This window comes from Taurulus bubalis, assembly GCF_910589615.1.
Source record: "Taurulus bubalis genome assembly, chromosome: 6".
NCBI classification, from domain to species: Eukaryota; Metazoa; Chordata; class Actinopteri; order Perciformes; family Cottidae; genus Taurulus; species Taurulus bubalis.
The window spans coordinates 13,401,591-13,425,563 of NC_136594.1; the positions used below are offsets into that span (position 1 = coordinate 13,401,591).

General features: G+C 39.7%; 1 protein-coding gene across 2 annotated transcripts in view; it reads left to right on the forward strand.

Annotated features, from left to right (window-relative positions):
• LOC306738480 (glutamate receptor 2-like) overlaps positions 1-20,839 on the forward strand; it is a gene marked incomplete at both ends in the record, with an annotated part of 41,218 nt that extends 20,379 nt beyond the window's left edge. The window contains 6 exons of one of the 2 annotated variants that reach the window (XM_079220334.1): positions 97-251; positions 676-874; positions 1,288-1,535; positions 9,221-9,335; positions 13,708-13,842; positions 15,529-15,699. In XM_079220334.1, coding sequence (XP_079076460.1) covers positions 97-251; positions 676-874; positions 1,288-1,535; positions 9,221-9,335; positions 13,708-13,842; positions 15,529-15,699 — 1,023 coding nt within the window. Of the gene's footprint in view, positions 1-96; positions 252-675; positions 875-1,287; positions 1,536-9,220; positions 9,336-13,707; positions 13,843-15,528; positions 15,700-20,704 lie in introns of those variants that run through there. The other variant, XM_079220335.1, reaches the window with a different exon arrangement.
• Positions 20,840-23,973: the final 3,134 nt, after the last annotated feature.

Below are 23,973 nucleotides of genomic sequence, written 5' to 3' on the forward strand. Positions count from 1 at the left end.
AAGGAGACCATTTTTCAGTGGAGGTGTGTGTTTGCATGTAGGTACAGTTCCACATGGAAAGTCAAAGCTTTAAATTATTTAAATTTGTTCTTGTAGGTATCCAGATTCAGCCCCTATGAGTGGACGCTAGAGGAGCCAGAGGATGGAGCGATGCCACTGACAACTGAATCAAACAATGAGTTTGGGATCTTTAACTCCCTTTGGTTCTCCTTGGGTGCTTTTATGCGGCAGGGCTGTGACATCTCACCAAGGTTGGTATGGCAGTTCAATTAAAGGCTTTTCTTCCAATAATGTGTCAACACTGACTAATATACATGATAGAGGAGCATTCTGATCAAACTGCTATTTATGAGCATGTGCACCTCTGGTCTGTCAACTTGTCCTCTGCTTTGACAAAACACCTCAAAACTAACTATCTATCTATCTAATACATTTTTATTCCTGTAGAATTTCAGAATGTAATAGTGATTGCTGATACTAGCCAATACACGATAGTACCAGCACTTATTTTTTCCCCACTTTAAGCACTGGTAAGCATTGACTTTTTAGATATTAATACAAGACCGCAAACTTTCTGTAAACTCAACCAAATGTTTGAATTCCCAAACTACACTTTTCCATGACAAGGAGGTTTCCATGTCAAAACAGATCCTTTTTTATCTTTTGTGTGTGCAGGTCTCTGTCAGGTCGTATAGTAGGAGGGGTGTGGTGGTTTTTCACCCTGATTATCATCTCATCATACACTGCCAACTTGGCTGCCTTCCTGACGGTGGAGAGGATGGTGTCTCCCATCGAGAGCGCAGAGGACCTGGCGAAACAGACAGATATCGCATATGGAACCCTGGACTCTGGATCTACCAAAGAGTTCTTCAGGGTAAGTACTTATGTAGTGCCATACAGCTACAAATGTATTATTTCACAATACAACAGAAGATAACACAATAAGCTGCACAGAAATGTGTGGTTTGAGGTTTGCGATGGGCATTTCTGCAAACAGTTTACACTATTCCACCGATCAGTAGTCGATGCCGATGACACGCCGAGGCAGGAAATAGAAAGACTGACAGAAACATTGATTGTTGAAATATTCTTAAAGTTGTCTTTGGAAAATATTTTAAAGGAGATGCACTCACCACATTTATTAAGGCCTCAATGGGACACATTAGTTTACAATAAAACTCCACAGTATAGTACCCTGTGGTCAATGGTATTGTCTTGTACTTAAAAGTATCTAAGTTGCACAAAAAGTTGTTGGATCTCATCTGCATCTGTCTCTCTCTTTTTTAGCGCTCCAAAATTGCCTTGTTTGACAAGATGTGGCAGTACATGAAATCAGCAGAGCCCTCTGTCTTTGTCAAAAAAACATCGGAGGGCGTCCTGCGTGTCAGAAAATCCAAAGGGAAGTACGCCTACCTGCTGGAGTCCACCATGAACGAGTACATCGAGCAGAGGAAACCTTGCGACACAATGAAAGTGGGAGGAAACCTGGACTCCAAAGGCTACGGCATCGCCACGCCCAAAGCATCCCCATTAAGGTGGGTGGATCAGTATAACAATGCTAGCCAACCTGCACTGCCATGTACCATTCACACTACTAACCTGCTGCCTAGTAAATGTCCCTCTCCCCACTCACAGCTCATTTCCCCACTCTCAAAATTTTAAAAGAGACAATTTGAGTAGTCAACTTTCGGTTGAAAGTGGATTCAGAATTTCCTTCACTTTGTGCTCATAAGCCTCAAACGTAATGATCAGAATACACTCGCTGACCACCTGCTTTAGTCGTCAGGTGGTTTCAGCCAGTGTGTGAGCTGTGGCCATGTGTATGTGCAGCTCTGCTCAGGAAAATAAAGCACCATGGGGAGTCATGAAGTCTGGTCCCAAGCCTTAGTGCCAATTGGGTGTTGCAGTATGCGAGTGTGATGAATGGGGCATGGCGGCTTATTCGTTGTTATAATAATCCACCTACCCTGATGACATCCTCTCAGTGGTTTGTATTTTTACCATGGTTACCACCTCTGACCAATGGCTAGTGGTGGTTGCCGTGACAACTGGGGGAGGGGCTGTATGAAATGTCAGGTCTTAAAGAAATACCTCATCACAAAAATTCAAAGGATGTGTTTTATTGCGTGTAAAGTTGGTATTATGTAGTCTCTTTTTGTAAAAAAGGGATAGCATGATACAATGACCAATTCTAAATGATCCGTTTCTATTCAAACTGATTACATTTTGTTTCTAGTGAGGATAATTTGGCTGTAGGTTTTTCGACAATTATGATGAGCTGACTCTTTAAGACCACGGGACTGGGTTTTTTCTATAAGTTTATGACCTAAACATGTTTCTGTGTGTGTTTGTCTATGTGTATGTCTACATTTGTTTTCCATTAGAAATGTCCCATGTCTCCTTCCAAAAGAACTATTAGACATGTTCTATTTTTATATTATAGGTACATATTTTATACAGATAAAATGTATTAATGTAATTTATCCAAAACCCTCAGAATGTCTGGGTTTCAAAAAAAAAATAAAACAAGACATCTATCTTCGGTTACGGATTTCTCTCAGCATTCAAAGTAGCAGATCTAGCAAATCTAAGTGATTTGGTAGCAGGAAAAAGTGTGGTTTTCATGTACTCATACGTAACTGTAGCTTCTTCGAAAGTTTTCTAGAAAAGTAGTTTGGTACTAATTTAAGGGGAAATTAAGAGTGTTAAATTGCTTATCATTTTATAACACATTTATACCATTTATAATTATTTAATTCCATTTAACTGTAATTCTTTATCTTTATCACATAGCCTCAAGGGGGAGGTGTTTGATTAGGCTTGAAAGCATCCGTGCCCACTAAGGGCCACTAAAGCCTGAGCCATAGCCATTATGTGGATATGTCTGCAGCTATTGTTGTGATTGGGACGGGTTGGCCGCTAGGATAGTAACAGTGGCCAAGACCGTGATAGACAGCATACAGTCTGACACTCTTTGAATCTGGTACTTCAATCAGGTATAACAGATGTACTCCTTTGGAGTACTGGCAACAGCCAGTACACCAAAGGAGTACAGAAATAGCTTCATCACAACGCTTAGCCAACACAACTATATCAATTCACACCAGTAAGTAGCTAGCTATTGGACACAATAGCCACAATCAGCTTTAGCTGCAGACAACCATAATAATTAGCCTCCACTATTTATCATTACCTTAGCTGCAGTCGACAATAACAAAAACATAAAATAACACTAGCCTTATACTGTTTTATTACAGTCACAGTTGAAAACACAGCTTCCTGTCCAAACCATATATAGTGACATCTGTTTTTGGTTCTTTACTCCAGAATATTGGATTTAATATCAACATTTAACTATGGACTTAAAATTACACCCTCATCAGATGAGCAGTGAACGAATTATACCGCCCTTTTATGTACAAAATATAGGGGCCAACTTGTATTGGACAAATTAACATGCATGTAACATACATATATTTAAACAATAGCTTTAAATTGTATGCAGTCAATAGCATCCTGAATTTTACTAAGCAAGAATATTCCCTTTGTTTTGCTTTTACGTGTTAAGGTTGTATTTTAAGAGATTACAAGAGCTACATAACCTGTGTGTGTGTGTGTGTGTGTGTGTGTGTGTGTGTGTGTGTGTGTGTGTGTGTGTGTGTGTGCGTGCGTGCGTGCGTGCGTGTGTTGAACTGCATGCTAGTCACTGAGTTTGTTTCTCACTTTTGTGTCTTTTCAGCGTACTACAGATGGCTCTATGGTTACGTCTGCCCTGCCTTCTCTCTCTTCTCTGTCTCTTTGTGTTGCTCTCTTTGTCAGTTGGCTCTGAAAGTTCATTTTCTTCTGCAGAATGTTTTCGGTGACAATTACAGTTACTTGTATTTGTTGAATTTGCTGTTAAAGCTGCATTAAGCGATTTCTAAATACCAAAGGGCAGGAGTAACATAGTATCATAGTAATACTTATACAGTATACTCCTTTATATTTACTTGTCAAGTTTACAGCTGATCTGTTAGCTTGAACTTCCCAAAGGAGTTCTCCTTACTAATGCAGTAGAGAGCTGCTGGGCCCCTATTGACCACTGGTCTTCTCCTTCCCAGTGCAATGTGTATTGTATTTCTCTGCTGGAATAGTTTTTCAAACAGGACCAATCTTTAGACAGTTCATCAAAATTAGATTACGTAGCAACACCCACCTGAAGATCCTTATTAAGTCAGGTGATAGTCAGTGCTTCAGTATTGAAGATAGCTTTTTACACTATGCTGCCTTCACTGTGCACAGGCTGCTCATTAGGTGTCAAACTAAAGTACAGGAGATCTGTGACACTGGCATCTCTAGAAGCCAGACAGACGTCTCTTAACTCTTCAAAGACAAGAGCAGGATGCCCTCTGAGATAGGTCTTGATAAGATCTTCACATTTCCTTGCCGTGTCACCTTGACTTCCAGCTTTTGTATGATCCTATCTTTGCCAGGATGAGTTTTGACAATGATACTCATAGGTAATTTGCTTCTTCTTGCCTGGTTGTCCTTCATCAGAGCAATGTCTCCTTGTTCAGATGAGGTCTTTTGGTTTGGCATTTTTTACGACTTTGTAGTGGACTCTGGAACTCTATATCCCATATGGCCTTGATTACATTTTATTATCGCTTAATGGAGCTTTAAGCCTAACCATTTGATAGATCTATGTGACTACTGTTGTTGTACTAAAGCATGGTAGAACCAGAGACATGTTTTGTTTTCACTTTCATGACTTTCAGTCAAGAAATCTGTTGATTCAGAACAAAATACTGAACAAATTATTCACTGAATTTCTGCCACAATTATGTTTCAATTTCTTCCCATGTCTCTGCTCCTAGCATGATCTTACTGTTGTCATTTAATGTTTTTTCCCCCTTGTTGCCACTAACACAGTCAAAGTGGATGGTTAATGATATAATGTCAATGGTGGGTTCAGTTCAGAAAAAACATACTCACAATCCTATGGAATGTGAACATCATCAAATTCAAATCATACAACATCAAATCGGATGTGAACTGAGCCCATGCCAAGTTATTAGTCACATTTTTACACAACATGATATGGAGTATTTTAGATTGCTTGAATACATTCACCTGCATTAATCACTACATAATACATGAGGTTTGCTATTGACACACTTGCTTATTCACTAGGGTACAAAATCCCACTCTCCATTAGCATCAATTTCACCGCCTTTTCGTCTTGCCATTACATCATTACTTTAACGTAAAAAGCTCTTCCTGCTGGATGGTCTCTTATCTTGTCAAGAGTTAATCAATAAATGTAGGCTCTTTAAAATATAAAAACCAAAAAAAAAACACTGGGCTGGTTGTACAAAGACATATTAGACTCGTCTCCAGATTTGGATCAGTAGATATGTTTTTAGTGAGACAGGTTTACAAAAATGAAGACTGGTGAATTATTGGAAGCCAATAAATATTCTAAGCATTCTTAGAAATTATGCTGTCTTATGAGGAATGATGACATAAGTAACTCAAAGTTATTTTTCAAACTTAGTTGGGTGTTTCACTATGGGAGATATAAACCACTCAAATATCCTGTGATGACACTCCTCTTTGAATAGAGCAAACAAAGTGGCCATACTTCTGGTGGAATGAGCCCCCAACCCTGAGGGACCTGTGAGGCCTTCACACCAGATATGGGGCTTCCACAATGCAGTGGGACAGTCTCCGTTGGTATAATGACTTGCCTGTATGGACCAGAACTTAAACAGCTCATCAGCTTCAGAGCACACGTTTGGCCAGTGGCTGAGCATCTACACTCAGAGAAAATCAATGGTTCCTGGGTGTATAAGGTGTAGATACCTATGATTGCCTGCAGGCCTTATCTCTGCCAGATGTGTTCAACAGCATGAGGGTGGAAGATCTACTTCCTGCAAATGGAGTTGCCCCATGACAACAGATGTGGTCCCCGTGTTCAATATCATGCTACTCCAGATACTTATCTGCTAGGCCTCTTGTGTATGAGTGAGTGCCACCCTGGTAGTTGATGTAAGTTAATACAGTGGAGTTGTCTGAAGTGCAGAAAATTTTTCACTGCTAAAAACACTGCCCCAGGTACCAAATGCCATTTACTGCTCTGCCCATCATGGTTGCACCGCACTCTGACAGGCATTCATCCATTGTCATTGTTACCCTGGAAAACAGGACTACTCACGCCACAATTGATGTCTCTCCGCTGATGCAGAGTGACAACGCAAGTCAATGTTATTTTTTAGCCTGAATTCAAGGTGATCACAAGGGGACAGTTATGATATTGCTACCAAATATTGAAAATCCCTCATTATATGAAGACTTAGAGATACTACAGATATCACTGAAGCCATAAAGCAGATAGGGTGTAGGCAGTCTGACTGAACGTTGCTACTTTCCCCAGATGAAAAAGGGAGACAGATCCCTGGGATTCTTTATCACCATAGTGGAATCACTGACTGCCTGCTCGTGTGCAATTGTGAGCATATAAGATAGTCCTCTTTGTAGGAGAATATTCTGATGCTGTTATTTCTCAACATGGACAGTTCTGCCTCCACACAATAATCTTCTTGTGTCAACATTCTGGGGGGCCAGTTCCTCACTGTCACAGCAGCAAAGGCGCGCTTACTTAAGGCCATGGGTATTTCGTTTTTTTCCTGCCTGTATTCTGGCACCCCTGCTTCTGCCCCACTGCTGCAGCAAAGCCGGCTTTGGGTACCTTAGGTGGGCAAGTGATGTGTTTTGTGGGTAAGCAGAGGTAAGTGGCTACTCCCTCCTGCTTCCATCCTCCAAGGCTGGGCTGAAAAGGCCTTTGTTGGGTTGTTGGCCACATCAATTTCTACCTTTTGTGCATCACACAAGTTGTGTGATCTTCTGCTTTGAGTAGCACTTAATGCCAAGCATACTTGAAATAATTGGACCAGTTTCAGCACAATCTAGAAACTGTTGAAAATGTTCTGGGAACAGGTAACCTATTTGGCAATATCCAAGATAGCCTTGAGAAGCTGAGGGGGCTAAGTAATGTGTCTCAAGGAAAGTGCAAGAAACACTTTGGGGAGATAGGGTTTGACTGGTGTGTCGGACAGTTGGGGTGTCAAAGGAGATTCCCAGGCAATTCCCATAGTGAAAACACAGAATGGAGTTTGAAAAAAGACTACTTTTTAAGTGCTTGTTACTTTCCTACTATTTCAGAGGTATTACATCTTGAGTGAGACTGGCTAAGTTATACAAGCTAGGATACTCCTAAGAAACCCCACCACCAACTCCCTGAATAATCTTATTTTCTTTCAAACAGATTACAGATTGTTGAATGACTGGTTGTAATTTTACTGGCTTTAACAACTATTCTAAATACATTTGATAGGATTTAACGTTGACCGTGATTTGCATAATACAATGTATGCATAGGTAATACCTGAAAATAGTTATTTAAGGAAATCCATTCAACGTCAACCATATTGGTGACTATTATTTCTTTATTTTCTTTAGTATATCACGTCAGAGAAGTTAAGTGCTTATCCTAGAAAATTGATCACAAAGTATATATGACTGTCCTTTTGCTGTACTAAATTTAGAGTTCCATTTATTTCCTGATCTAATCATGCAATCATTTACCATCATTTTTAGTGTATTTTAAACAGATTTGAAAGTACCCATGGAAATGAATGACCTAATGCTCAGCATTAGCCAGAATCACCATCAGTGAATGTTACCAGGCTCAAAGTAATGGTTTTCATGTAGATGTCCCTGAACAGCATTGAAGCTGTCTTAGAGGAGGATGATTACTGGTGTCAAATTATTTAACTGGGCTGGGATGGAAGAGTTGTTGATATATCTACAGTATATATGGTTGTGATCTGATGGCATTTTACGGAACTGTATACAATATGGAACAAGCTTATTGCATCTGAATTATTTCAAATCCCTTATTGAATCTGATTCAGAAAAGGTCAGCTTTCTACATTTGTAAATAAATCTAAAATTCTAACCGTATTTATATTCCGGGCAAAGTTAAATCTGAGATAGAATCTGAGTTAGACTAAACAGTTTAAAAACAAAAATTTGCATTTAAAATATTTTAGGCGCGCTGAACACTATATAAAATCTAGAGCTACAAATTGAAAATATGTATCTAGCAAACGCCAGGTGCGGCCTTCTGACTGTTGTACAGTAAATTAGCAGGAGTTCTAAATATTAAATATCTACCTGCCCTTCTATAATTGCTTATATTATATGAAATAACACCTAGCTTAGCACACCGATGACTAAAATGTATATGACAAAAATAGATTATTTCTTCAGAGATGTGCCAATCTGTTGAATGATGTTTCAGAATGTACATCTTTTAAATTACAAATTACCTTTGACATTTTACCCCTTACCTTAACCTTACACACTTTTATCTTAACTAATCTTAACTGCAAACTTGACCTCAACCCAAAATAAACCCAACTCCCATCAATAATTTCTGATACACAAAACTATAACTTTACTTTAACCTACAGATTTGAATTGATTGGAGCTTTTATTTTTGTTCACAGCAACCTATTGTAAATACTTGAGTTATTTAATTTATGTGATGTCATCGGTTTCAAGACTCCAAGATCTCAATTATTTTAGCGAGGCCAGTGATACAGAAAACACTATAAAACAGGGTTTTGTACAAAAATAGCTTGCAGAGAGCAAATTAACCAGAAAACAGCCACGTTGTATTTTGGCCTTTAATTAAGCAGGTAAGTTACAACATTACATAGTAAAATGTAATCTGCAATTGGCAACATTTTACATTTCAACCTATAAAAGCAACAGTCAATGCCAGTTAACAATGGTAACCTGATTCATGGTTGTTTTGTAACAAAGAGCGAGGAGAGATAAATGATTCAATAAGAGATTTGTAAATGATCAATCGACAACTGGCTATCAGAACCCAAACCTTTCTTTATGGTTCTATAACGACACATATTGTGATTCTGACATATTCAACATTCTTATTTCCATGGTACTTAGCAAGTTGCGTTCAGCTGCTGAGGCATGCTACAGCTAATCCTTTCTAATACTGAAGAGTTTGCTGCTAAGAAAAGAGAAGAATTTCAGCTGTGTATATTCTGTTTATGCTAAGGATTAAGAGTTGACTCTGCTAACATGCATACCAGCAGGAGGACTGACATTGACAACAACTGAACTGCTAACAGCCACTGTGTTCATGTAGAAATGCTGTGAACCTGGCGGTGTTAAAGTTGAACGAGCAGGGGCTGCTGGACAAACTGAAAAACAAGTGGTGGTATGACAAGGGCGAATGCGGCAGCGGAGGAGGGGAGAGCAAGGTTAATATACACACACACACACACATGTATACACACTAAAACACACAAACGTGACGGTAACTCTGGGTTGTCAGGTGTAAAAGATTATCGAAAGAAGCGGCACAGTTATAACGCCACATGTGAAGGTACCAATGTGCTGTAGCCTTTCACATAAATCCAAGAAAAAAATCAATGCTTATTATTATTACATAATACTAGAGTTAGCAGTTACTTAGAAGCACCACCAGCAGGTAGCGTTATTGTCTGTGCTGCTTCTTCTACAGATGTGTTGCACCCTGTTTGGTTGAGGTCAGGGTTAGGGCAGGCTTCATGGGCAAGGTCAGGGTCAGGTGACCTCATACCAGATGGCAGCAACAGTGCAGGAGAAGGGCTATTGATAAAGAGTTTGTGCAACCTGGACAAACTCCTTTTATCTATGGCTCTGGCCTGGAGGAATACTACTGCTGAAAAAGCAGAAAGGCTTTTCACTGCAGCCCCTCTCACTCTCTGTCTCTGAGGCCAAACAGAGGGACCTTGAAAGTAAAAGACTTCCACACAGTCCACTTGGGGGCTAAAATAATCTTCACAATAAAACATGTCAGCATTTGACAAAAGATGGGAAGAGACCTTTAATAGTTGTTCTTAAACTCTCTTCTGCAAAATGAACCGGTCACATTTCGACATGGTCTTTGAATTGAAAGTAATGTGGAAAGATATTGTGAAGCCAAGCTTTAATGTTGTGTCATTCATGACGAATGAAGTCCCTACAAATAACATTATAACATTAGTGGGCCCCGTCTTGGTCACTAGACCAGAGTTTGAGAATTGCTGCCCCACTAATAACATAAGATAACATTGTTAATGATGTTATTTATGTTATTCCCATTAAAGAGTGCCAGTAAACCTTGCCGTATTGAAACTGAATGAGCAAGGGACCCTAGACAAGATGAAAAACAAGTGGTGGTACGATAAAGGAGAGTGTGGCTTCAAGGACTCCACCAATAAGGTTAGTTTTATGTCTGTGGATCAATCAAACACATTGTCTGTTCACACATGCAACAAGCACATATACTGTAGCTTGGTTCTATAGCTTCACTTTAGGATTACAGTAGTTCCACATGTTTATATATGTTAACTTGAAGGAAACTCAACTTGAACCGAATGGTTCAGTACAGATTAGTTACAGCTGTATGTAATTCTAAGGACACCGCAGGTTAACGCATGGAGGTTTAACTGTCAAACTGTATAATGTTGATTATAAGAATAACAATAAGTAGTGTACTGAAAACACTGTGCATTAGCAGTTAGGCTCACCGAAGTGTTTGTTTTGTCTGTTAAACACGTATGTTTAAGTCTGACCGTCTGTCTGAAACCTGATGCTGACACACAGAGTTTCCAAGTTAATGTCTGCAAAGTAAGAGTTGTAAATAGAGATTTAACAATAATCCCATATTATATACATGGTAATGGGTTGTTACGTGACGTAATGAAGGGGATACCATGTATGTAGGTTAAGGACTTTTTGGAGTGGCAATTTTTTTGTTTTATTTGATTCCCCCATTTCTGTGGGTTTATGAGTGGGCGTGTCTGTTCTGCCAAAGGTTGCACCCGGACCCTTCAGACCCTATATTTGGTTTATATTTGTTCACATCTATTTATTCATGTATCTCCTTGGCCCTGTTTCCCCTGACTCCTGGAACCTCAAGCTTAAGGCAATCTTTCAGCATAATATGATGCATGGATGGCACTTGGTGACATCTATGTGGTCCCTATGCAGTCTTCTATGGTTCAGTGGTCCATTAGGCAGGTCTACTGGCAGCAAAGAGTTCCTTTGTACCTTTAAGCTCTGAGCAGGCAGCTGAAACTTTGGTGTTCAGCCATGTGAGATTCTTTATCAGACAGAACTGTGTTTGTATGGATAAAGCTGTGCTGGTACGAGAATGACTAAGCCCTTAGGTCCACTTACCTGATTTCAGGTCTTTCAGTCTTTTTCAGCAAATGGAAGTGCATTAGGTGTCATCATCACGTAAGGTCACATGATGACAACTAAGCATGACCCATTCACTGATGACTCACTGTTTCATTTCTCCGACGGGATAGTCTCGCTCCAGCCAAATTACTGTAAAATGTATCTTCAACCATAATGTCCTCTGCACTCATATTTTTGGGATGTCATTATCGCTGTTGCAAATGTAACTAGTTTGCAATCTAATTTAAGAAAATTCTGTTGTTATTTTTGTTTTGTACTTTCGTACTTTTTTTTTGACAATGGAATTTACAACAAGTTTACGAAGTTCCATTTTTGAGCGGCATCTAGAGCGAGGAGAGTTCCCCCAGTGCTGGCTACTCAAAGAAACATACAAGATATAAGCTGAAGTAGTTTGTAGCTCTTCCTTGCCTTTCAGGAAGTACAACAGATTTTCTCGTCCATTATAACATGCACTGAGGAATTTATGCTTCAATTGTTTACATTAAATTGTCATATTCAATTCGATATCCATCTTGTATAAACACACAGGTTGAGTATTTAATATCAACAAAGTTACATGGGATGACGTAGGCCAGTTCCACTTTCATGAGTCTACATCATCATCAAAGATGTTCACTGAATTCTCACGAAGATTCTGAGTGACAGAGAACGCTCAAACAATTAATTAATTCATAGAACTGGAGTTACATAGATAACTCCCCCACTGTGTCATTCTTCCTGACCACCAAAGGCAGTGCGCTGATGCCATCCCCAGAAGAAAAATAGCCTTTGCTAAAAGCCACTTTAGCCCCGACTGCTCCAAAAGCTGAAAGTGGTGGAGACAAATGGCCTCCAGTACCACAGGCAGGCATAATGTGCCCTGTTGGTGCGAGTTCATAAGTCCATGGTTTGGACTACCTGCTGGTCACACGTCATTAGGAGTGGGTCAGGCCCTTCAGGGGTCCATGCCCATAGCTGCAAGCATTCTGGGCTTAGTTCTCAGATGTGGCCCCTCAGCTGGGACAGCAGGTCTCATCTGTTGGGCAGGCACCATGGATCTCCGTTCATCCCTGGAAACCAGGCCCCTCCCTAGTCAGTTCGGTGCAGTCCACAGGACTTTGGGGTTGCCTCGCTGAACTATTTGTCGCGTTACCCCTATCAGTGATGTGGGCATCGTCGGTGTGCCATTTGGTTGCTGTCCCCATCAATGAGAAACAGAGAGGGCAATGTGGTAAGGCAAACAGGTCCACCTCTACTGGGCCATATCTGTCCTGCATTGCCTCTATTACCTCTGGATGGAGCTTCCCCCGTGGGAGGTTTCTGGCACCAAGTCACCACGAGTCTGCCACCATGCTATATGGCCCTGAAGCTTAATAAGCGTGGAAAAGCCCATACGAGAAGTTGCCGAGCTCCTTGTAGCGTCTGGGTCGACCTGGTGCCCCCTTGACGGTTGACATGGCAGTTGCTGTAACAACAAGGCTGACTGCCCCTAAAATATGGAAGGAGTTTGGGGAGCGTCAAATGTATAGCATAGAGCTTAATCACATTATGTGCTCTGCAGTCTCCTGTGCCAACTGAGCCCCCTCACCGTCATACTGTCCCCCACTAGAAGGGGGAAGCGCCATATAGCTGCAATTCATTCATTGACTGTCAGACATTGAGGCATGTGGGGCATTCGTCTCGTCTATCTGCCGCTAGCAATGGAGCCATTCAGGTGCTGCAAACGTGTGACCTTAACATGGTTGGCCAGATATCTACCACGCAACCTAAACTAGTAGAGTGGCTTATTGATATTAATAATTTTACTTTTTGGATTTATTTACATATATTTCCTTCTTATACTAATTATATATTTGTATCTAACTGTAGCACTCGGAGGACGTAGCCATTGCTCCGACCATACAGTTACAGGGCTACTAGCAAAGAGTCTCGGATTACCTGCTTTTTCATTCTAAGCTTTTAGTTTCAACCAGCATTCACGGATTACCTTCGAGAAGCTTCAAGGGACATCTTTGATGATGACATGGGCTGTATGCAGGGCTGCCCCTCTTCATCCCCAAAGGATGACATCCAGTGTTAAGCACAGCTTTTGGGAAGAATTAAATAGAACAACAGTTTCCATGGTTTTCTATTGTATTGTATAGTAACTGCTCTGGTGAGTACAATTCACATATTTACATATAGACAAACTGATAAAAGGTAAGAAAGGTTTAAGTCTGTGCAGGTCAGGTTTAGCCTAGTTGTCTGTGACTCTGCGCTGTCCTAATCTTAAATAATCTGTGTTCGTGGGGAGTGAGTTAAATGTGTGCAGATGGTTAGTGGTAGTGTGTCAGTCATTAGGTTAGTTGGCTGTTAACATGAAAACACCCCAGTAACACTTTTCTCTGGCTGGCTGTCTTCTTTTCCCCTTTGTGTGTGTACTAGGAGAAGACCAGCGCCCTGTCTCTCAGTAACGTAGCAGGAGTCTTCTACATCCTGGTTGGAGGGCTTGGTCTGGCCATGATGGTAGCGCTGGTCGAGTTTTGCTACAAGAGCCGTGCAGAGGCCAAAAAAATGAAGGTACCTTATATTTTCAAATTTCACTTTCCATCTTAGAAATAGTGAGTATTATAGTAATAGTATTAGTTGTAAACTTTCTACACGTAGGATTCCTTACAAAAAAGTATGAGTGTGATGAGAATGAAACAAATGAACAAATGCCTTTCAGTCAGAACCTTTTATAAAATCAAAATCCTGTGTGGTAAATGTCAAATGATACATATGTGTGAAATTCATACGACATGGAAGTGCATTCAATGTAATGTAATTAATAGTAATCCAATGTCTTTATGATGTTATCCATGTAATAAATTGCCAGTTTATTAGGTACATCTTCATGGTCATTTTTGTAGTTTGTGATGCTGTTGAATTTTATTGCATTATAGTTTATGCCATCCATCCTATTTAGATCAAGGGGGTTGTACAAAATAATCGAAACAGCCTTCAGTGTAACACAATTCTACACAGGACAAACTCCAGCCTCATGACTATTAAGTTTAATGACCTCTAAAACAAAAACTGAACCCTAGAACCTTCATGAAGGTAGGATTTATTCTATGGCTGCTGAAGTAAACTGCATTAGTTGTAAGCATCAATCCACACTTGATTTCCACTTTATTTGTGAAGTTACTGTACCAAGTACAAGTACAAGTACAAGCCAGACAGATGTTTTCATCTTCTCACTTGCTGTGTGTCAACCACTAATATTAATTATTAATTAAGGTTCCTTGCTGCTTTACTGATCTGGTGTTCCCTTCAGGAGCCCCTTTTTAGGGTATACCAGAAATCTTAAGGTTTTGAATTTGTGGTAAACACTGTCAAACTTGTAGTTATTCAGTGTTTTCATATTTGCCAGTCGGAGTTGTGTCTCTTTAGCTGCTAAATGCTCCACTATGTTCACCAGCTAGTCTCTAACTGTGCCAGTCTGTTGGTGTTGAGCTGGTAGTGTACAGTGAATGTTTTTAATGCTTTTCCACATTTCTATTTCTATTATTATTATATTATGTTTGCAAAGGGACTAATAGGTGTAATGGTAAAATATAGTGTTGTAAAATGGGAAATGTTATGGGATGGTTTTAAAGCCTGCAATTATTTTTAAGAAAAAGACATTTCATCATTGTATATTTGATAATAGCTTGTGCACCTTGCAAATGGTGGCCTAGACATTTTAATTTCAAGCTCAAAACACATATGGGCTCACACATGGGTGATGATAGTAATATTTGTAGTCATGTTAATGATTATTCTGACGGTTTCTCAGGGTAACCAGAGGTTGATATTCTTGCAAGCACAATCTGTAGAATTTAGAACATCTTTATTTTATTTTATCTTCTTTTAATTTTATTTCCTGAAACTGAGGCAATTTAATCAAGTGATCAGGTATAATGCATTTCTGTCATAATGTAATTGTCATCTTTTTATTCTTTCAGTATTTGCAATATGACATTTTGAAGTACACACATGTTGTTGCCATTTACTGTAAAAAAAAATCCAAACAAGATTTGCATCATATTTTCATGTGCAGAAAGATCTTAAAAGGCCATTCTCTCTCTGTCTCTCTATCTCTCTCACACTCTGTTGCTTTTGCAGTTATCTACTATTGGTGCTTTCGCTACTCAAACTATTGTTGTCACAGTCACACGGCTAAAGAGTCATCATTGTTACAATCAGTAAAGTAATAACAATGACTTTATTTGTGTTATGAAGGTGGCAGCCAACACCTTGTCGTCCCCCCAGCACACAGGAAACTACACACACACTTTGTCCTCTCCTCAACACGCCCCCAACTTCAACCTGCTGTCTCCCAGCCACCAGCCAAACTACGCCACCTATAAAGAGGGCTACAACGTTTACGGCATTGAGAGTGTCAAGATCTAACACGGGTAGGAGAGCGATGATTGATGGCTAAAACTTTTCCTAACCTCACAGTCATAGACGATGTTTAGACAATTAACTTTTAATTGGCTGTCATTCATACCATTGAACAACAGCTGCATTCACATTATGGCGGTGCATTGCAGCTTCAATGGAAAACTGCATTATTGGGCCTCAATGATACAAAATGCCACTAGTGGGAAAACATGATTTCTTTAGTTAACCCTGATTCCCCTGAACTGTTTTTCATTGCTGCCACAAGCAATGCAACTCAAAATGTCCTGTGCCTTCTAATGGCTCAAATGCTCTTCTATTTTCTGGTAGGTTGTTAAGAAGTGATTAGTTTTAATGGCAGTGACTTCACATTGAATCAGAAAATAATATAACAAATCAAAGAGGAGATAATTAGTGAATGCCATTAGTATTTATCTATTAAAAAGACGTACTAAGGCCTCAATCGGCTGGTCACCAGCCAGCTGTCTTTTTAAACCATAATTATTTGACATATCTGCTTTTATTTGAGATCATGAAAAATGGTTTGGCCCAGCTTGAAGAATTAGACCCATCATTTAAATAGTAAATGCCTATCACTGCTATAACCATTAAGACAATTTTATGGGACGCTCGTGCTCCAAATTAATAAATGCCAGACACATGTCAGCCCAGGCCTTATGTTTTCCTTCTGAGGATAAAACATATATCTTCTACTGTCCAAAGACAAAGAGTTTTAGTTCAGCAAGACCCCCGATCCATATGATTTCATTAACATCCATGAACATGGACTCTTTTTGCTTATTAGCATTACCACTACAATGAGACAGAAGTTGCCGTTGAGGCTTGCTGGCATTGCCGAGTGGTATGATTCACTGCATATTCAGGTGATGATGTGAATGCAGTAGCTGTTTTCTGTGAACAAAAGTAACATGAAGACCAGAATAAAGGCTGGATAGTCACTGCATACAAGGTGTCTTGTCAAAACTGTATATGGCTGTGAAACTCCTTTCCTTTGTTCACTCATTACCCAACCGCTTGCTCACCTCTATCCTTTTTTTTCTCACTTTCCCTGACCTCTCCCCTTGACCACACCTCCTACCCTCGCTGCACTCCTTTCCTCTTCTCCTTCCTTCTTTCCTTTCCTCTCCTCTTTTCCAATCTCTTTGTTGTCCTCCTACCCTCCTCCACTTTTCCCTTTTTACCTTTTTACTTTCCTGATCCTCCTTTCTTACTTTCTAGCCAATCATCCTCTTTAATGGGCTGACTCATTGGTCAATCACTGCCATCCGTCTTAATGTCAGCTTTTCATTAGGCAGGCCCATGAATTCATTTTAAAGATGGGATGGTTTGGACTGGTTGCATCGTCAAACACTGGGCTTCTTGGTCGAAAAGATGTAAGTGTAAAACCACTGCAGGATGAACTCTTTGAGTTGGTTTACTCGTTACAACACTTAGGGCATCACACCCGTGCACGGCCTGATTGACACCGCTTATGAAGCATAAGAAGTGAGGTACTTCTAAATGGCTCCAGAACTACACCCACTAAATAGTAAAGTAAAGCAGCCAAATAAAAAGTTTCCAATCGGCCTACCATAAGTGTGATAAAAAAACAAAAGGACTGTTTGGTCTTCCTGGCAAGAAACATTTTTTAATCTGATTACTTTCTGCTACTTTTGGATTACCTCAATACCAAATACGCAAATAAAGAAAGGAGAAAAAAAATGCTGCAACCTCACCATTATCTTGTCTGTTTAATAGGGGAAAACACCACAGTGCAGCACATGAGAGAACCCTGAGGTCAGAGCATAGAACCCTGAGGTCAGCAAACCCTGAGGTCAGAGCATAGAACCGTGAGGTCAGAGCATATAAACCTGAGGTCAGAGAATAGAACCTTGAGATCAAAGAACACTGAGGTTAGAGCATAGAACCCTAAAGTCAGAGCCTATAACCCTGAGATCAGAGAACCCTAAGGTCAGAGCATAGAACCTTAAAATCAGAGAACCCTGAGGTCAGAGCATAGAACCCTGAGGTCAGAGAACCTTGAGGTCAGAGCATAGAACCTTGAGGTCAGAGCATATAAACCTGAGGTCAGAGAACCCTGAGGTCAGAGCATAGAACCCTGACATCCTCTGAGGTCAGATTATAGAACCATAAAATCAGATTACCCTGAGGTCAGAGCATAGAACCCTGTGGTCAGAGCATATAAACCTGAGTTCAGAGCATAGAACCCTGAGGTCAGAGTATATAAACCTGAGTTCAGAGCATAGAACCTTGAGGTCAGAGCATATAAACCTGAGTTCAGAGCATAGAACCCTGATGTAAAAGCATAGAACCCTGAGGTCAGAGCATAGAACCCTGACATCCTCTGAGGTCAGATTATAGAACCATAAAATCAGATTACCCTGAGGTCAGAGCATAGAACCCTGTGGTCAGAGCATATAAACCTGAGTTCAGAGCATAGAACCCTGAGGTCAGAGCATATAAACCTGAGTTCAGAGCATAGAACCCTGAGGTCAGAGCATATAAACCTGAGTTCAGAGCATAGAACCTTGAGGTCAGAGCATATACACCTGAGGTCAGAGAACCCTGAGGTCAGAGCATAGAACCCTGATGTAAAAGCATAGAACCCTGAGGTCAGAGCATAGAACCCTGACATCATTCTCTGATATCAGAGAACCATGAGATCAGATAATAGAACCCTGAGATCAGAGAACCCTGAGGTCAGAGCATAGAACAGGGGTAACTAACAGACGGACCGCGGACCCAGACGCTGTTGTCTCTGGACCGAAATCCAATAGATAATTGAGAATTCTCGTATGTATTATTCATAATTAACCCAGTTAAATTGGAAATCTATAATAATACATATTGTTTAGATGTTATTCAATTGAACTTTCTTTCTTTAATTTGGCAGTCAGTTGTTGATTATATATGACTTCATTACATATGGCACAAAATCATAAAGCGCAAATTTGACATTATTGTGACCTTTGCATGAGGAAATTCTCTCTAACTGGACCTCGCTGAATCTGAGTTAAATACCCCTGTTCTAAAATAAAGTTCAATGCTCGTTCATGGGTCATGACATAATTGCTTGAGGCTCTTTGTGATTTATTTTATACAAGACTTCACTACTCCTTGCTTTGTCTTCCACTAAGAGAGACTCAAAAGTTAGGCTAGAAATAATTGCAAGATTGCAAATGCATCTGAAGTACCTATGGTTACTGTACAATATAGTGGCTTTTAGTATTAGTGAGTGAGGCAGTTGTTCTCAAATGGATCGGATCTGTTTAGTCTTTTAGATGAAACGATTATATCTTCCTGCTTAATCAACACTATAAATTATTGTTGAAGATTTGCCTCCGCTGTGGCTGCTTCGGGGGGCAAGTATAAATGTTGCACATTATAAGTGTTGTTCTGAGTGAATAAACCGAACGGGAAGCCATGACAAATATCATTTCTGTTTCCTGACTGAGAGCAATGAGGTACACTACCGTATGTTTAGTCTGGACACACAAAAACGTAATATCCTACTATGTTTTGTACCTTGTTTCTCTCCTTCAGGGAACAAAAGCTGCTACAGTCATGACATTTTATTTCATTAGTTTAGCTTCACTAATTTATTGAACCATTCAGTGAGATCATTGATTTTAAAACCTCGTCCGAGCAAAAGATGCTGTGGCGGCATCAATCACCATAGCAATGTATTCTTAACAAGGAGATAATGTGAGGAGTTTCTTTCCTCCAAAGCAGAATTCATACTTGCATAATGTCAATGTTTCTTCCTCAGTGATTTGATTTGCCTCCGATGTCTCTCTACATTTGGTCATACTGCAACATACGCGATACTTTCCTTTTGCACACATTGTCCATTCATTCGTTACATAATGCTACAGTATGTCTCGCTGCATTGAGTGGCTTCAGGAAATGTTCTAGATTTTAAAAGAACTACTTACAATTATGTCTCTCTCTTTCTCTCTCTTCTGTGTGTGTGTGTGTGTGTGTGTGTGTGTGTGTGTGTGTGTGTGTGTGTGTGTGTGTGTGTAGCCTGTGAGCAAATATTGGTGGAAATCCTGAATTTCTTCGAATAGATTTGCAACATTCACTACAATTGACCTTTGACCTATAACTAATAACACTTTCAGACAACAGAAACTCGTAAGATGCAAGTCTACTCAATGGGCATTGAACCTGCATTTGTCCCATTAATATAAAACAGCTGTCATACTGCTGCTTCTATTGTCAGCAGAGACTCAAGTCTGCTGTCTATTCCTGTATACTTTACTGATAAACCACAGATTGTCTCAAATAATTACCAAATGAAGTTTCAGTTTGACCTCTGTCTGTCCTTTTGCCCATTCACTGTTTCTTGATTGCCCATTTTTCTCTTAACTATCTTCCTCCCCCTCTCTCCATTTCTCTCATCGGTTAAATGACGCTTAAGCGTCGGTCATTGTGACATTTTTGGGTCTTGGTAGAAACAGCACTTCCTCAAACAACGAAATGTCCCACCATGGTCGAGAGGAGGTCCCCTGGCTCACATTGACCAATTTAGCGGCTCAATATGTTAGTCTTGATTTGGTGTAAATGTCATAGAAAAGGGACTCAATGTAAAAATCTATGTAAATTAAGTGTTTCTGTCTATGCAAAAATATTATGTTTAAGAATGTGTTTTGACACATTGTCAAGTATGAAACATGATTATGGGATGAGACTGATATGGGGACTGACTGAAAATCTACTGATAACTTAAACATACTGATAATCAAATCTGTGTTTCAGACATGTAATGTAATGAAGCACAAAGGTTATAGCAGCACTTTATCGAAATTAATAAGTCAATTAGAAATCTGGTGACAACAATCCGGTCCATGTGTTGTGTGAGCAATATTTAAATAAACCAGTGTCAGCAGTGTGCACAGACTTCTGAAGGGGGCAGTGCCTAAATGAATGCATGTATCTAGTTTTGGTGTTAATGATTAAACATGTTTAACAATTCTTTTTCCTTGTACAGATGAAATTCACAGATGCAATGCGCTCCAAAGCTCGTCTATCCATCACAGGATCGACCAGTGAGAATGGTCGTGTCCCAGTGGCTTACCTCCGTCCAGGATTACCCATGAGCCTCAGCATGACTGATCTGTCCTGACCACACCCAAGCCAGTGCCTTACAGCCAATCGACACACATCCTCCCTTCCCCTCTGAAAGTGAGTGGAAATGCTTGTCATCTTCTTCGGTGACCAATTACCACTCACCGTGGGTGATTTGCCCTGATTTTCAATCCGGAGTTTAGCCAATCATAGCTCTCTGAGGACTCCTGATCTGCTCTTTAACATCTAGCCTAAAAAGACTGGACAGATGTTGTCCTCCCTCCACTTGGCTGTCAGGCTTTAGCAAAGACCTGCCCCACCAACGAAGTGAATCACGTGACCATCACTGAGAAAGATGGCTGGTCATTTACAAATTCATGAAAAACAATCAAGCACAGTGGACAGTTTTCTAAAATAACACACACATCATTGTTTCGTAGATTTTTGCCATGGAGGCTGTAGAAACTAAGGACAACAGTGATGCTGACGTTAACGCAATAACAACATTAATCAGGGATGTGATCAGGAATTGTGGGTCTAAAAGTAGAATCTCTTTTAAACGAGTTCAAGTGCTACGAAAAAAACCTGACGTCCTGAAAAATTGCATCCATGACAAAATTGTAATTGTGATAGAAAATTATGATAATGATGTTATTGATCTTAATTGTTTTCCTTTGATTCTGCCTGAATATCCCTAATTATTAGAGACCCAAGAGATGCATGGACTGACACACACACACACACACACACACACACACACACACACACACACACACACACACACACACAAACCACCGGTATGAATACATACACTATACACAGGGATGGGTAAAAAGTAATCAAAATGTATCTTGATACAAAATAATGTACACAATGTACGCCCCTTTGTGTAGGATCTGAGCATTTCTGACTTTGGTAACACCTAGTGGTAGCATTAAAGAGCACCAAACAAATGCAACCTGGGGACAACATGTAGACCGCACCAGTTTTCAGACGGATTGACTCATTATTCTACATGAAAACGTAAACCATCCCAACAGTTAGAAAGACTCTATAAACACAAACATCATAGACGGATTAAGTGATTAAAAAAAAAGCCCAAAAGCATGAATTTAACAAGTATTTATACACAAACATACTAATACATTTGTTAATTATTAAATTGATAAATTATTGTTGTATACTATTATTACATTTCGCTGTCTCTTAAACTGCTTTTACTCACAAGTTGACATGTTGCTCCTGTTTATGGGTTATAGCTTAATATTCTAAAATATTTGTTTTGGCTGTGTGAAGCACACAACTCTTCTTTTAAAATGGTATTATCGTCATTAAAGGTCATGTAAAATTACGTTTTAACTACTTTTTAATGTCTAGTATTAACAACAATATGACATTTATTACTTTTGTTTTGTAATATATTTAATAGAGAAGGGTCAGCCATCAGTCATCAGACTGGAGATTGACAAGAACGTAGCGATTTCTAAACTGGGTCGAATATGAGAGAAACACACAAACTCAGAGCTCATGTTTAAGACCTGCCCACTTTAGAAATTAATTGTTGCAACATTTTCAGGTTATAGCCAACCTGATAGGGGTTCAATGAAATGTTTAATAACGCTGCAGTAGTCTGAGGTTGAGTTCAGCTACAGAACATGTCAGGTGCATCTGGTTTCAGGTCAGTTTCAGAGCATTTTGTTATGTAAAGCTTCAGGCCAGGTGCAGGTTTTTTTTGTACTGTATATATCATTTATGAAGAATTATCTGTGTTGCAAGTAGATACACAAAGAGACAACGTTACATTGCACTAGCTGACCTCATGGTAAAGACACAGTACCTATGTGGTGTGTTCAGATGCTTTGTCTCGTCGGTTATGTAGTCAAATTAACTGCAAGATTTAAAATGCTGCAGCCAAACAATGAAAGCGTCCAAAAAGCAGCAGCTTCAGACCTTCATTCGTATCTACATTGGATTTGTTGGGCCACAGTACTCTAGTGCACTCAGTCACTGTAGGTGTGTGCATAATTTCAAGAAAATAGACGGGAAAACAAGACGCAAGTGTGACAGCTGTACTGATCTGTTACATATTCATTTGGCCTTCGCAACTGTATTTCATCATCAGATATTCGGCCTCTGGCACTTTGCGGTTTGGTGTCTTTTGCACCCTTAAAATTGACGTTTCAAGTGTTCTCTTTTACTAAATCTAAATTTAAAATGTCATCTTGCAATATAATTAGCTGACTTTATTCAAACCGATACCACCATTACTGTTGATCGCCGCTTTCTCTAGGATGCTGTTAAAGGATCTGTAAACAAATCTATATCATTTCATATAATTTAAATAAAACCCAGCTCAAGAAAGCCAGACCTTTGAGTCCCAATTAGCTTTAACCGTATGTGGAAATCCCCTGTTCTTATAAATTAACAAGATGATCATAAAGATAAATGAACACAATCAAACTTTCTTAGTGAGATATCAACACAACAGTTCTACCCTAATAACACCCACTAAAATATTTTTTGTAATCTCTGGATTAAGATAACATCACTATGGCATCATCGGTGTACGTTTCTATGTATGTATGTTTATATGAATATACTTCAAATACTTGTGAGACGTGTTGCCCATCCCTGTCTATAGGTCGGTACACCCATACAGACACATCCCCAATCACATATACAGTACATGGATGCCCACTGATATACAGTATCACACAATGAGCCACACATTTTGCACGTGCACATGCACATAGTATTGCCATGTGAGTTCTGAAGCCAACTGGATGAAGTGCCAAACAGAATGAGAACCAATCAGAGCTCTCCATGCTCAGCCAATGGCAGCTGCTGATACTGAAACCTGAGCCAATAGGAGCGCTCACTGCTGTGAGGTGGACAAGAAACTGTGAACAATGACCTTTGTTTTAATAAATATACTGCACTGATGATGGCAACGGAGACGAGGAGGACGAAGAGAGGACGAAGAGAACGTTTGCATGTCACTTTGAGTTTTTTCTTTCAGATGAACTGTCAGCCTGAAGCTTTGTGCCTGGCTGCATTTTAGTGTTTAATAATGATAGTAATAAGAATAATATTAACAATATTAATTGCAGTAAAAATGTGGTTCTTGTTATGTATAGTGTATGTTTTTAAGAACTCAAATCTGCTACTTTCTTTCACCAGGGAGCTGTTATT